This window comes from Apiospora marii (genome assembly GCF_038362585.1).
Source record: "Apiospora marii strain CBS 49790 chromosome Unknown utg000003l_segment0_segment0, whole genome shotgun sequence".
NCBI classification, from domain to species: domain Eukaryota; kingdom Fungi; phylum Ascomycota; class Sordariomycetes; order Amphisphaeriales; family Apiosporaceae; genus Apiospora; species Apiospora marii.
The window spans coordinates 126,493-141,626 of record NW_027117374.1 but is presented as its reverse complement, the minus strand read 5'-3'; the positions used below and the strand labels follow the sequence as shown (position 1 = coordinate 141,626).

At 54.1% G+C, this 15,134-nt stretch overlaps 4 protein-coding genes across 4 annotated transcripts; 2 read left to right on the top strand and 2 right to left on the bottom strand.

The window, feature by feature from the left end:
- Positions 1 to 1,182: 1,182 nt before the first annotated feature.
- On the bottom strand, positions 1,183 to 2,891 carry PG985_003497 (uncharacterized protein; the record flags this gene model as incomplete). The annotated part of the gene is made up of 2 exons (XM_066823266.1): positions 1,183 to 2,445; positions 2,511 to 2,891. The coding sequence occupies 2 exons, from the start codon at positions 2,889 to 2,891 to the stop codon at positions 1,183 to 1,185; spliced, it is 1,644 nt and encodes a 547-aa protein (XP_066686426.1).
- Positions 2,892 to 3,637: 746 nt separating this feature from the next.
- On the bottom strand, positions 3,638 to 4,216 carry PG985_003496 (uncharacterized protein; the record flags this gene model as incomplete). The annotated part of the gene is made up of 1 exon (XM_066823265.1): positions 3,638 to 4,216. One exon carries the CDS (start codon positions 4,214 to 4,216, stop codon positions 3,638 to 3,640), a length of 579 nt encoding a protein of 192 aa, XP_066686425.1.
- A 1,127-nt stretch (positions 4,217 to 5,343) lies between these two features.
- Positions 5,344 to 7,764, top strand: PG985_003495 (uncharacterized protein; the record flags this gene model as incomplete). The annotated part of the gene is made up of 10 exons (XM_066823264.1): positions 5,344 to 5,375; positions 5,601 to 5,670; positions 5,753 to 5,833; positions 5,927 to 6,028; positions 6,109 to 6,319; positions 6,378 to 6,421; positions 6,505 to 6,757; positions 6,844 to 7,019; positions 7,097 to 7,533; positions 7,629 to 7,764. The coding sequence occupies 10 exons, from the start codon at positions 5,344 to 5,346 to the stop codon at positions 7,762 to 7,764; spliced, it is 1,542 nt and encodes a 513-aa protein (XP_066686424.1).
- Positions 7,765 to 8,260: 496 nt separating this feature from the next.
- On the top strand, positions 8,261 to 14,702 carry PG985_003494 (heterokaryon incompatibility protein-domain-containing protein; the record flags this gene model as incomplete). Its single annotated transcript, XM_066823263.1, has 6 exons — positions 8,261 to 8,638; positions 10,395 to 10,647; positions 11,013 to 11,508; positions 12,781 to 14,012; positions 14,072 to 14,562; positions 14,583 to 14,702. The coding sequence occupies 6 exons, from the start codon at positions 8,261 to 8,263 to the stop codon at positions 14,700 to 14,702; spliced, it is 2,970 nt and encodes a 989-aa protein (XP_066686423.1).
- Between the last annotated feature and the right edge of the window lie 432 nt (positions 14,703 to 15,134).

Genomic DNA, 15,134 nt, shown 5'->3' with positions numbered 1-15,134 from the left:
TGTTCATGCTTCAAGCCAGCCGAGTTGTCGATACATCAAAGGCATCTGTTCGATGACACATTTGTGCGTGCTGGGGTTGTTCAATGAACCGCGATGGGACAAAGGCACTGTCGGCGTTCGAAAATTCAAACAAAAGCACTGTCGCCCTCTCTGAAACGGACACCTTGACGACTTTCGGTGGTTACAAACTCACTCGACGAATCAGATGCCACTCCCATCTCAAGTTGGACAGTTGACTCCACTGATCTACTGATCTGAGCAATCCAATCCGTTTGGCGAAAACAGATCTCTTGGGCTCGCAGGATTAACCATGGTACTGAGACTTGGTATTGGTGAAATGGACTTGCTATTATCTGCTTGATTTCCCACACGGTTAGATTAGCGCAGTAAACCTCTATCGAGTGAGTTTTCTCGTGATCTGTGCTCGTAACTGTTGGTTCGGGGCCTAATACTAGAACGCAGATGGCTACACGGGAACGGCACACAAGGAAAAGGGCAATCCAATAAAAGGGGCTGACCAAACGATTACTTGTTATGTTTCGAAATGATTAGCCCAGCGTTGATAGACAGTCTACAGTCCAGTATATTGCAGATTCAAACAACTTAGTTGATATGCTCCTTCAACCCAACCATGAAAGAGAGAGATTATATCTACGTTGATTGGCATACGGTCTATACCTACTATGCCCCGCCAACAGATAACAAAGCGCAGCCTCACCTCTTGCCAGACTTTGAGTGTTTACTTGCACTGTTGCGCGCCAGAGAAGTTGGTGTTGTCTTTTGGTGTTGATGAATAGGCGTCGGCGCCGGCAAGCCTAAACTATTGAGATCTTCCAAGTACGTAGCAAAAGCCAGGGGTGGAGTGAGCCGGGGTGAGACTCGTGCACTACAGCTGTTGACAGGGCGTAGTAGATGTGAGCATACACTTGCAACGTAGATATATCACTATTTCCTGGGAAAAGTACGAATATACTAGAATAATTGATTGGGGTTCAATGGTAGCCTTTAATTACCATCTGCTTGGCCACTCTGAGCTCATGTGAATTAGGTAATGGCAGTATACATTGCCTTCATATAGAAATGGGCTACTCGGAGTATTCCGGTCTTCATTTCATATCCATGCCCTAACAGTACCCTCATTGGAGTATGTGTATCAGGTGCTTGCCTCTACATATCTCATGATTAGTCATAGTCATCCCGGTACCCCTTGACCCACCGCGGGTCATTCCACGGCCTATCCCTCTTCAAGTCGTACCCCGCCGCCGCCCGATCAAACGGCACGACCCCCTCCTGCCAGGACCCCGTGCCCGGCTCGAGGAGCCCCCCGATCACGCGTCCGGGGATGACGACGCCGCACTCGAAGTTGGTCACCCCCGTCAGCTTGGTGTCGCACGTCGCCGCGTTGCCCCCCTTCCTCTTGTCTTCGGCCAGGGCGCCCCAGGCCGACTGCGACAGGTTGGCGGACCCGATGTAGACGTAGTGGGGAGTATCCTCGGGCTCGCGGGGGTCGTAGGCCATCACCAGTTTCTGGTGGAAGAGCCGGCCCGCGTCTCGGGAGCGGTAGTTGTGGAAGAGGCGCTGGACGGCCTGGGGGGCTTTCTCCCAGGGGCGCAGGTGGCAGCCGATGTTGCTGGCCGCGTCTTTGGAGTCGGCGGGGTCGTTCCGGACGTCGTCGACCGAGGGATAGAAGAGGCGCATCTTTTCGAACAACGCATCGTCGTCATTTTCTTCTTCGTCTCCGGGCGTGAGTTCTATCTCCTGTTGACCCAGTGCGCATTGGTGGAAGGCCGTCAACCAACGCGCCGAGAGGTTGCCGACGCTGGCTGGGCAGATATCCAGCCGGACCTCGTCGTTGTCCTTGTCGTGCTCGGACTTCTCGCCCTCTCCGAGACCCAAGCCGAGATGCTTGACCACCTTCCGCAGCCGCAACAACCCATGCTGCTCCGCCTTGCCAGGCCCTACGAACGTTCCCGGGTGCGAGGTCACGAGGTACACTTTCAGCGTGCCGTAGTCGTACCGCCCCCGGACCGAGTCGAGGAACGCGGCGGGGGTGCCGAGGGCCTCGAGATGGGCCAGCAGCGTGCCCTCGAACCCCGCCGGCGGCCGGGTCGCCAATCCGGACCGTCGGGGCACGTCGTGGATGTACCAGTGGTTGTCGCCGAGGACGGTGTCGATGTCCATCAGGTTGCAGGACGTGATGACGACGCGGAGGAAGGTCGGGTAGACGAGCAGCAGGAGCTTGGAGTGGGCGGAGCCCGGGGCCCAGGCGTAGAAGGGACGGAGGTCGCGTCGTTCGGGGTGGGCTGCCTGGTGCAGGGCCTCGATGTGGGGGCGCAGGACGTCCAGGGTCTTCTTTGTCAGTTTGCCTTCGGCGAGGGGAAGGCGGGCGCGGCGGGCGGCGGCTTGTAGGAGCGGGTCGTTGTTGGCGTCCCGGCCGATGTAGATCTGCATGACAGGTCAGTAGGGGGCTGCTTGCAGGTACCTAGTTGGTGAAGAAAGGTGAAGCTTACTGGTACAGCGTCCTTGTCTCCTGTGGAGTTTGGGAGGTGGGGGAACAACTCCTCGTCGGCGATGTAAAAGGCGAAGATGCAGGCAGAAACCAGATGGTCTTTGTCGATGAGATCGCCCAGGCTAACGCAGTTTTTGGCATTGCGTCTGCCAGGGGTCCGGGTGATGCGTAGCCCGCCATTGGGGTAGGTCATCGCCAGTGCGGGCGGGCGCGGTTGTTGTCCCAAGCCGGGGGTGGCCGGTGAACGTCGCGCGACCTTGCTTGGGTTGGGTGGCGGTTCTTGCCCTTGGCGCTTCACCCCTCGAGCTGGACGGTCCCCATTGTTGTCGTGGCTGCTGCTATCTTCCGAGCTTTTTGATGGCAACTTTGGCTGCTTTTCCATCTTGGAACCGATGGGTGGGGGTGTACTGGGTGCGGGAAAGCAATGGAATTATTGAGGTCTGGCAGCAAGGGTGTTCTCTCACGCCTGGGGCCGAGTCAATGCGCGTAGGAGTTATAGGTTTGATTGTCGAACACTTACTGATATCAGTCGTGGGCGAACGGCAATGAGGTAAATACACGTTGTCCGTAGTGGGTGGGTTTGCGACTGTGGATCTGACGTCTCCTACAGACATCCGGGATTGAAAAGGAAAAAGGTACCTTAGGCTTGTGTGGATAGGTTTTGAAGAGGTTGGACCGCCTCAGTAACCATTATTTCTCAGGCAGAATGGAATGTCTCAGGCCCAACTGTTGGTTTTGTCTGTCTAGGCTGTTGTTAGTCTGACACAATGGCTTTGTGTACTTCCTTTGTCCACGTACTTGCTTAATCCCGAGATTGCTGGCTAGCAGGCTCTCATTCAAATTTCAACTGTCATCATCGACTCGAACTTTTAAAAGGGCATCACTGACAGATACGATCGAAAGACTCTAGTCACATACAAGGGAAGATAGGTAGACGTGGGGGATCCATATCATATTAATGTTACTTACGAGGCTACACTACCCTCGATTTTGACGGCCCAAAGCGGGCTGCCAATCTGGGGCTGTGGGTTGCCGAAGTATAGGTTCATCACATGATAGTCCCTTCAACGGGGGGACCGACATCGCTATGTGTTTACCGTGTGCTTATCAAATCATATCAGGGGTTCGCTACGCATCATTGTCGTCCGAATTGACAAGGGTAGTGAACGCACAATAAATAGTGCTCTTGATGGACTCATCGTCCGAAGAAGCTGTCTCGACATCCTCCTGGAGGGGGGGGGGGGCCGGACCATCCTCGTCGGCTGGAATCTCGTCATTAGCATCATGAGCGAGGTTTGCGCCGCGGCGCTCCAGGTTTTCGATCTCGCCACGAAACTGTTCCTGGATGTGCTCCAGGACAGCACGGGCGCCATCGACCATTCCGGCCCGCTCAGGGGCCTCGGCGGGCACGGAAAGGACCAGAGCATCCAGGCGAGCCAACAGGGCCATGAGACCCTCCCGGGCCGGTCCGAGGTCCGGGACCGGCTCGGGGGCGGCGACAACGGGGGCGGCGGCGGGCTGCTGGTCGGGCTCTTCATCGAAGAGGGCGGGGAGCTCCTCCCCGAGATTGAGTCCCAAATCGGCCTCGGCCGCCTCGTTGTCGTGGCCGAGTAGCTCGTCGGCCATGGCGTTTAGCCCCATGGGATCTTCGGCTAGGAGATCGTCAAGGTCCGCCTGTGATAGGTACGACACCTGATTGTCATCCATGTTGAACGATCTACCTTGGGTACTAAGTTATTACTCTTCTCTATTTGCTGTGGATATGGGAATTTTGATTGACTTAGGTATGATACCGATGGTCCTTGACCAAAAGAAAACCTATGGAAAGCGCGCATCTCCGGGTATAAGTATCCCATTTTCATTTCAACATCTTTCTCATTGTTGCCAAACAGCGGTATTGATGTTTATGCCCATAGACGAAATGTTCCTGTATCCTATACTATGGCTAGGTCTCATGTGGAAACAATTGTCTTGTTCCCTCCGAACAAAGAGCTACCGCGCATTGGCAATCATCAGCATTGGTTGTTCTGGTAATTAGGGTGAGAAACCCAAGCGTAAGGAGATAAGTTTTGGACAGGCTTGAAATGTCTGCAGCGACAGTTTCCCCGAGCACGCATGCAGAAGCTGGACTTGAATCTCCCCTGGGGAAACCACTAATGCAGGTCCGCCTAAGTTACAGGTTTCAGCGCGCGCCTTGATGAATACCTACGGGATCAAACACGACCGTACTGCCGGCGGATTCCAGTGCCACCAATGATAGAACAAGAAGCGTAAATTTTTCAATTAGGACCAATCATAAGTTGTCCTTGAAATCATTAGGCCAGGGATTAATGAGCCATCCCATCAATGTCTATCGCGGTTTTCGCATTGATAAGGCAGGAGGTATAATTGCATCACTCAATATATGCTCATCTGAGATTGGATGCGAGGCACACGTCTTTGTACCTTGGTAGTGTAGTGCCTTTGACGCCGTACAAGGCAGGCATGCTCTGTACCACTGACGCGTAAGCAGTACCCCACGACCTGGGCTTTCATGCAGAAGCTCCCCGGCCCTGAAACCCTACGGCATGCACTGCTGCGGCACAGCGACACCAAATATCGTGGAGGATCATGTGCTGTTTATTCCACAGAAGCAATTCATTGTCAAAGGGGCTAGCTAACCTAGCAGGTCGCATGTTACATTGATCCTGACTGTTTCCAGGTTGTAGATAAGCGTGCCGATAGGTCAGTCCAATCACCTCCAGGGCACAATCGGTACCTTTTCTGAACTGCTTCCTCAACACAACCTCATTGCTGATTGGATGTGTCCCAACCATAACCCAATCCGATCCGAAATGAACTCATTTCCCCAGATTGACCGCATTGCGTCAGATAGTTTCGTCAACCGGACATCTTGACAATATTTATCCTGCGAAGCTTCGCATCAGCACCAACTTCACATAACCTCCCTTTTTCACTTGTGGTTTACCTTGCCTTATATTCCGAAGCTCCAACAACCTTTCCAAAATTAAGAGGTCAACCCATGTCCGAAATGCAAGTGGAATGCCTAATACAGCTATACTCGGGTGACTGACCGAAGATGAACAAACAGCAACGTTGACGTTCTGGTGGTTGGTGCCGGGCCTACCGGCCTGGGCGCCGCCAAGCGCCTGCAACAGACAGTGAGCCAGTTCATTCCACCTCAAGATCTGGTCGGCACCATTGGGCCCCAGTTACTGACTACTCGATTCTCCAAACTTCCAGAACTTGGCGTCGTGGCTTATTGTCGACTCCAACGAGACGCCCGGAGGCCTGGCTTCCACGGATGTCACCCCCGAGGGTTTTGTGGGTTGTCCTCTTGCTTTCGGCCCCTGGCGCGACCCCGTCTCATTTGGAGTGCTTGTAGGCTAATCGTGCCCCTTTCTCTCACTCTCGCAGCTCTACGACGTTGGCGGGCACGTCATCTTCTCGCACTACAAGTACTTCGACGACTGCATCAACGAAGCCTTGCCCCAGGAGAGCGATTGGTACACGCACCAGGTAAGTCGCAACCACCATTTTCCTCTTCCCCGGTCGTGCACTAGCGGGTACGGGGGTTTTGTACTCACATGTCGGCCTAGCGAGTCTCGTACGTCCGCTTCCGGGGCGGCTGGGTGCCCTACCCCTTCCAGAACAACATCGCCGCGCTGGAGCCCGAGGAGCGCGCCCGGTGCCTCGAGGACCTCGTCGACGCCGCCCTCGAGGCCCGCGTCCGCGCCCCGGCCGACAAGCCCGCCAACTTTGACGAGTGGAACATCCGGAACATCGGAAACCGCCTGAACGAGATCTTCAGTGAGTGTTTCTCTTCAAGTATCAGCATGTTGCCCTTGACTGACCCGAAAATCCCCAGTGCGCCCGTACAACTTCAAGGTGTGGGCTGTGCCGACCACCATGGTATGTCCAAACCCTGCCCTCCATCGTCTTGAGTCCCAATGTGTGGTTTCTATCTGTCATACTGATACTCATACGCTTGACAGATGAATGCGACCTGGGTGGGCGAGCGCGTCGCGGCCCCCAACGTCAAGCTGCTGGTCCGCAACGCCGTGCTCGGCAAGATCGCCGGCGGCTGGGGGCCCAACTCCACCTTCCGCTTTCCGGCTCACGGCGGCACCGGCGGCATCTGGATCGCCCTGGCCAAGACGCTCCAGGCCGAGAAGACGCGATTCGGCAGCGACAAGGGCACCGTCACCAAGGTGGATGCCGAGAAGAACAAGGTGCAACTCAAGGACGGTCAGTCAGTATTTTAACTGTCATTCTCTTTTGTGTCAGCTTACCTGTTGTAACGGCGCCTGCTAATGCGGGTGGATGATGTTCAGGCACGGTGGTCAACTACGGCTCGCTCATCTCGACCATGTCTCTCGACCACCTCGCCGAGTCTATGGGCGACGCCAAGCTTCAGCAGATGTGCAAGCCCCTGTTCTACTCCTCCACCAACGTCATCGGTGTCGGCATCCGTGGCGAGCGTCCCAGCCGTATCGGCGACAAGTGCTGGGTAAGTTTTCATATGTGTCCGCCTTTTTTCGTTTTTCTTTTCCTTTTTTTGTTTTGTTCCTTTTCTGACCAAAACAGCTGTACTTTGTCGAGGACAACTGCCCCTTCTACCGCGCCACCATCTTCTCCAACTACTCCCCCCACAACCAGCCCGGCCCCGACGTCGAGCTCGCGACCCAGCAGCTGGCCAGCGGCGAGAAGCCGGCCTCCGCGGAAGCGAAACCGGGCCCCTACTGGTCCATCATGCTCGAGGTGTCCGAGTCCGCCTACAAGCCCGTCCGGCACGACACGCTCCTGGCCGACTGCATGCGGGGCCTCATCGCCACCGAGCTGCTGGCGCCCGCGGACGAGGTCGTCAGCACCTACGTCCGCCGCTTCGACCACGGCTACCCGACCCCGGGCGTCGAGCGCGACGGCGCCCTCGCGCAGGCGCTGCCGTACCTCCGGGACAGGCGGATCCTCTCGCGCGGGCGGTTTGGGGGGTGGAAGTATGAGGTGGGGAACCAGGACCACAGGTACGTGCGCTGGGCTGATAATCCCCGTTGTCACATTGGCTTGACGTACTCGTCTTCTGTGTACATATTTGCTGACGTTTTGATCCTCTCTGCAGTTTTATGCAGGGGGTTGAGGCTGCGGACAACGTCATCTCTGGAGGGTTGGAGCTGACCCTCAACAACCCTGACTTTGTCAACACTCGTGCCAACACGGAGCGTCGGTTGACTCACTTCGAAGGTCTCCGGGACTAAGTTCAAGTTCATTGGTGTCATGTACTGCATAGTCTTGCATAAGAGCAGTCTCCTATACTCTCGTACCGTGCGGTAATAAGTTTTGAAAAATTAATATTTTCGCACGTATTGGCTGCACGAGTTGAGGATGACCGCACAATTGCGAGGTTTTAGTGACTATATACCTTTCTAGAGAGCGGTAATGAGAACCACGATCCAAAAGCAGGATGAAAATGTATGGCGACGAAGTGTATCTTGTTTCTTTACAATCAACCAACAGGATCTCATGACCTAGCTTACACATTATCCGACAATTCCAGAATGGTACGGGTAAGCCATCCCGCCAAGCCACTGATGCAAGTGAGAAAGGCGCCTGACTGCCTGAGGCATCATTGCATCAATCCGTGTACTTCAGCCTCACTTCCAGCTTCGCGCAAAAGATTTTCAACCGGATTGCGATCATTTCCACAGTTGTCCTTTTGCTCACACTCTCTTGGCTCGTGATGTGGGTTAAAAGATGCGGTTGCTGAATACCACCACTTTTCGCCTGGAGAGCGTCACGCCCGACTTCTCCCCCAGATATGCAGTGCTCTCTCACCGCTGGACGTCTGACGAAGTGTCATTCCGTGAGATACATACCACGGCCGCCAAGAAGAGACCCGCGTTTGACAAGATCCGAAAGTGCTGCGAGGTTGCGCGAAGACGAGGCCTGTCGCACGTGTGGATAGATACCTGCTGTATCGATCAAAGCAGCAGCGCCGAGCTGTCGGAAGCGATTAACTCCATGTTCCGTTGGTACCAGAAGGCCGAGGTCTGCTTCGCCTATCTACACGATGCCGAAGGCCAGCACGACTTTACGAGAAGCGATTGGTTCAATCGCGGCTGGACACTCCAGGTAAGTCGGCACATCGGATCGGGGTTTTCAAGCCAAGACATCCCCGAAACAGTCTCTCAATCGAATGTATACGCTAATTTTGACATAAGGAGTTGATTGCACCAGAATTTGTCGAATTTTACTCGGATCAATGGGAGTTGTTTGGCGACAAAACTTCACTTGTTGCCGCCATCAGTGCCAGAACTGGGATCGCAAACCGCTATCTGCAGGGTGGCGACATACAAGCATCCTCGGTTGCTGAAAGAATGTCATGGGTTGCAGAACGCCAGACGAGTCGACCGGAAGACATCGTGTACTGTCTGCTGGGAATATTCGACATACACATGCCGCTTCTCTACGGGGAGGGTGAACAAAAGGCATTCGCCCGGCTCCACAGCGAACTGATACTTCGGACACCCGACCTATCCTGGCTGGCATGGAGCCGACCTACACTCGCGGATGAGCAGACACAAGGTTCCGAAACGCTACATAGCGTAATTGCGCCATCCCCTTCATATTTCCGAAACTGCCGGAACATAGTGCGTATTGACCCGGACTCGATTGGCGATGTTATAACCGAGACAAACATCGGCATCGAGATCCGTCTTCGCGTGGTCAAAAAGGGGCAGCAACTATACGGCTTACTGAATTGTCAGCCGAAAGGCAATCTCGGAAATGTAATAGCAATGCCGATGGTCAACTATGGCGTCCAATACTATCGGGCCTTGGACGAGCTGCATCTCGTTTCGGAAGAAATTTGGTGCCAACACGAACCGAGCCGTATCCTGCTTTCCCCTCGCACCCGCAAGCGAGTATCAGGGTTACACGAGGATATACCTTACTACTTCGAGAGAGCTGGAGGGGCGTTTCGAATCGTTAAGGTATTTCCAGTCGAGGCTTGGGAGCCTCCAGGTGTGGTCAACACGAAATCCCTCGACCAAGCAGTACCGGCATCTATCCGAGTTATACAGCTATTGTTCGAGCGCGATTATTTTGTGCTTGTATTGTGGGAGGACAGGGAGGGTGGTTCACACCACCGTCGACATTTCCTTGGTGCGTTACCCAAAACCTATTCGTTGGCTTCTACAACGCTCGAGGAAGTGGCCCTCGCAATTCGCCAGGGAACGCCCCAGAAGTGGTTCGAGCGGATCCGGAAGCAGGTTAATGAACCGCCTCTACCACGGCCGGATGGATTCGAACTCGTGGTCCGGCTAGGGAACCGAAAGGTATTTAATAGGTCGGTGACCGCCGTGGATATTGCCTACAAGCGACCCAAACACACCGCACAATACACAAAGAGGCAGTTGAAAGAGTTTTCCGACCCCTTGGGACTACTCGTGATTGCCTGTTGCACCATCGCGTTGTTCGTCTTCTCAAATTTGTATGGTCTGTTGCTCCAAAGGCTGGACATGATTTTCGAGCCATTTGGCCCATTGGGCAAGATGGCTGCGGTGAGCCTCTCATCCGTTACAGCCTTCTCTGCTTCTTTCTTGGTATATACTATCCCGGTCTGGCGGTTTCTGGTACACATAGATCGCCGTTTCAAACAACAGGCTGGACAGATAAGGAACCCTGCCTTATTGGGAACTCCAGACTCGCTCATTAGAAAGCTAGAAGGAAACTAGGCGCGACAAAAGAATAAATGAGTTATTATATCGATATATAACCATTCAAGATAACATAAATGAATATTAACTAATTAGTAAAAGATAGATTGCCACCGTGTTAAGCCATAACCAGCTCTCTCCTCCAACATGCAATCGCCATATTCTTCAAGTGGTCCGACACTCCGGTGGACGAGTTCCGAGAAGAGGTGTCGAAGATGCTGGAGCCACTTGGGACGCCCCCGCTGGACTGTACCGAACGGGTTGACGAGTACCTCGACAAGATCATTGAGGCATTCAAGCTGGTCATCAGGAAACTTGTGCCCTTCCCAGATCGATTCGGGACGCGCACCATTAACGAGGAGAAGGAGACGGCGAGCAGTCAAGCCAGCTCTGACCAGCCTCAGTACGAGAGCCAACATACTCGTTCTCACTCGGCCCAGTCTCAAGGGGGCCACTTGCCCACGCAACCTCGCAAGAATCACAAACGTCATGATACATCAAGCCCCGGACAGTGGCAAGAGACCATAACTAGAATGACAAGGTGGAATCCTTCCAAATGTTTCCATTGGATGGGAACTGTGAAACAGTTCACGAAGCCATCCAACAAAGCATATTGTCCGGACTTTAAGCTGCGTGGCCGAATACCCGCTACCCGGGCGGAGAAAGCCACAATTCTTTTGGACGAGGTATATATGGAGAAAAGAAAATGAGCCGCACCGAGAACCGCAATCCAGAGTGGTCTGAGATGCTTCACCACCACACCATCCCCGAAGACGACTGACTGGTAGGCTCTGCGCAGGGCCAAGACGGCGAGGTATCCGAAGCCATCGCAGATCTCGCCGATCGGAAATCATCCGGGGTTGACATGATCGCCAACGAAGCGCTCAAGATGGCCAGAGTCGAGATTGTTCCCTGTTTTGAACACCTCTTCGATGTCTGTTTCAAGCTTCAGTATCACCCACGCTACTTCAAGGCTTCGAGGACCATTGCCGTCCCCAAAGGTGGCAAGCCGGCTGAGCTCCCCACGTCCAACCGCCCGATTTCACTGTTATCAGCCATCGGGAAGCTACTGGAGAGACTTATTGTCAACCGCATCAAGCGTTGTCTGGAAAAAGGACTTGCCAAGGGCCACAACATCTTACCTGCAATGCTATTTGGCGGCCTCCCGGGCGAGTCGACTACCATGGCCTTGGCAACCATGATCGACTTCATCCGCACTGGCTGGCGCTCCGCTAAGGCGCCCGGGACGTCCAAGATGCTGCCCAAGAAGTTGCGCAAGACATTGTGCCAAATGGTCAGTCTGTTGGGTCTCAATATCTCAGAGGCATTCCCTCGGGTGGATTGAGAAGAGCTGCTGAAGAGCTTGGTCCAAAAAAGCGTCCCTAGCTGGATTGTGCAGTGCGTTCGATCGTTTCTTTCCGACCGCATGATGACGCTGGAGCTGCCTGGACATGAGGGGAGCACTTCTACGAGAACGGAGGACTTCCTCAAGGCAGCTGTTTCTCCCCTAGCTTTCACTGATACTCCTAGCCACCAACCTTTTCGTCCGCCCGTGCACCTCCCGTCCGGTGAGCTTCACTCCGACAGGTTGTAGTAGTAGGCGTCGTGGGATGTTGGTGTCTTTTTTGTCCCTTCCGGTCAGTAACTCGATGCGCTGTGCCCCTACCCCTTCCGTTTCGCGACCATGCTCAATGATTGACTGACAGGTCGGCTTCTTCCGACCGCAGTAGGATGTCTTGTTGGAGGCTTATTGCAGCTCGCGAGAGTTTCTCGTCCGGCTGGGTCGAAGCCTGCCGTATGAGCCATTGACCGGTTCGAGTCAGTTAGTCACTTACCCGCTCTATGCACTTGCGATTTACTTGCTGACATCTACCTGACTCTAGCAACGAAGGTTCGGATGCATCTTGGGTGTGGCCGGCGGTGGTGTGGCGCACGTGGCGTGTGTGGCAAGTGCGTTTCCTACCGGTCCCCCTGATGCATCGCGTGAATGGTGACTGATGGATCAATTGAATGCTGTGGTCTCTGCAGTGTGTCCGTTCAATCGTGTGCCGAGTGAGTCAGGCCGGAACTGAGGTTGGAGCCCCCGTGGTTCCGCTGAACCTTAGGTACCTCTAGGCCACCTGAAGAGGTACCTACCTACGCCTCAATCCCAGCAGCCGACCGCCCACCCTGTGCCACCCCATGATGCAATGGAGATACCCAGCGCTTGTGCCCCTCCAGATACTGCACATAAAACTACCATCCTTCCTCCCATAGCGACTTCAATCTTTTGACCACTGCACACTAAACCTCATCGTCGCACTCCTTACCATAGAACCTAACCCACAGGTGTCAAACACACTCCCGTGTCCTAGGCCATTTAGCTGCCGGTTCCCCGAAGTGAGCACCCCGCACCATTTTCCACGCCATCTGGCCAGTTGTATCATCGATATGGCGGCTACTACACCGTGTGCTTTTCTCGCCCTGCCCCGCGAGATTCGCGACGCCATCTAGTAAGTCAACTCCCGACTCAATATCCGCCTTACTCCTTTACACACGCTAACACATGCGCCCCAGCACATTCTATGCCACCGTCGATGGCGGCTACAAGTGCAATGCGGAGACCCTGAAGCTCGTCTGCGCCGACGGTAGTCGCATTGACAAGTCGCTTGTCTTCACTTGCAAGCAGATCGCGGAAGAAATGACTGGCGTCGGCTTCCGCTGCAACACGCTCAACTTCGCTACGTTTTACTCCGACGCCACGCGCGTGACTGCAGCCCGCTGGGAAAATTTCTGGAACCATCATCTAGTCTTCACTTCAGCGACCTTTGAAGCCACCTGCGAGGCATTCAGAGAAAAAGGACGAACCGAACTCGCCCAGGCTTGGGTCAATAGAGTAGCCTCGGAATATCCAGACTGCGCGCCAGTCTTGCACGCAATGTTAGAGCAAGAGGACCCCGCGAGATTTTTATCCTTTAACAGCTGGGGAATTACTCCTTCAACCAGATTCCGATCATTCCTGTACTCTTTCCAGGCTAGTGTGGACGAATTCCCCGCCCACCCTGATTGGAGTCGGGATCTTGAGAGGATTCAAACAACCGAACGGGATCGCTTCCAGCCTCTGTACGATGATATGCAAAAGTGGAAGATACCAACCCCCGACGAAGTCGACACCTGCGCCAACATGACTGTGGACGACGATGATGATGAGCCCACTGCCGTAAAGGAACTCCAGACCGCCTACTGGGAATCGCCCCATGTCAGTGTGAGGGGAAACAAGCGGTACACGCAGGGCAAATATCGCTTTTCGGCCGCATCTGTCGCCCACTCGTTCTTGACACGACTACCAAAGCGCTTGCGAACACACTTGAGGAGTCTCCACGTCCATGAAGACCATGTATCGGTTGCTACGCCCTCGGTACATGCACAAGGCCTGATCTCTTTTTGTCTGGAAAACCCCTGGCTCCGGATCGTGCGTCGCGTTGACCTGTGGCGTACTGTTCTTGTGGACTTACCAGGCTCGTTCGGCAGTGAAAATTGGGAACAGTGTTGGCTAGACTGTCCACCCGTGGAAACCTTTGGCATCGTTTGCCTGGCAGATTGGCTTAGCGAGGCGTTGGTGCTGCCATCCTATGGTATGCCAGAGAAGTCATATACCCTCTTGCTGGATGCCAGTGAATCAAGGGAACAGTGCACGAACTTCTTCCAGCTCGAGGTCCAGAGGATCGCTGCGTGGCAGGATGTGTTGGAGAGAGTCGCGAATGAAAGAGGTATCAAGTCGCTCGAGTTGGTAAGATCGGCAAAGAACTGTAAGTCTCCCTCCCCCAAACGTCTTGATGTCCTGATTCTAACTCGGATACGCAATCAGATGTAGCTCAGGGTTTTCCGAAAACAGTATCCGACATCGCCAACAACGCTTCGCCCATTATCAAAACCACATTTGATGCAAGTCAAGGAAACTACGACGCGGATAAGGAGTACGACAAATATCGCGACCGCGACTTTGAGCATATTCGGTTTCTTTGGGGAACGGAGCTTGCGGATTGTTACGATCCGTTGTTGCGTGAATTTGTCGGAAAACCTGCGAAGTTCGAGTTCCACCTTCCTCTGCCGTCGTATAAAGGCCTGCTGGCAGAAAACATCTTGCCCGAGTTTTTCACGGATCAGGATTGGTCGCGAGTCGACGCAGACGATTCCGGGGAATCAGAAAGCGAGGCGGACAGCGACGATGACGAAGACGACGACGACGATGACGAAGACGACGACGACGACGACGACGACGAGACGACGACGACGAAGACGACGACAGCGAAGACGAAGTCGAAGGGGATGATGACGAGGAAGCAGCCGAGGAACAAGGTGACGACGACCTGGCTCAGGACTCGCAGGCATCAGGGTCTGCCGCCGGGGTCTACCAGGGGCAATTGAACAGCCATCTCCCGGGCGACGGGTTCGACAATGATGACGACATTGTGTACTACTCGGACCTCTCCGATTAGATGCTCTCCCAGTTCCTGGCGTCGGTTGTTCACGAATCACCCCTGCCTACTTCGAGTACATGCTCCGTCACTTGGTTCAGGAGACAAACATTTCACCTCATTCAGACAGAACCGTTGATCGTGGTTTGGTGGAGGTTTTGGGTACTTACTTCTGTAGCTAGCTGCTTCAGGTTCTTTGTACGTATAGTGCTGGTACATTCAATGCCAGGATGGCATGTGTGCAGCGGGCCTTGTAGACAGCTTAAACGCATCAAGACTAGTGTTCAGATGAATGTACTCAATTATTTGCATATGTGTGAGTGTTTATGTGTGTACGTGTCCATGAAAGTATATACATGCAGAGAGAATCGAAAGAAAAAAATGAAAGCGAAACCGGGGGTCGGGGTTTGGATCCACAGGCCGCCGAGCCATGGCCCCAGCTGTCCGCGCACC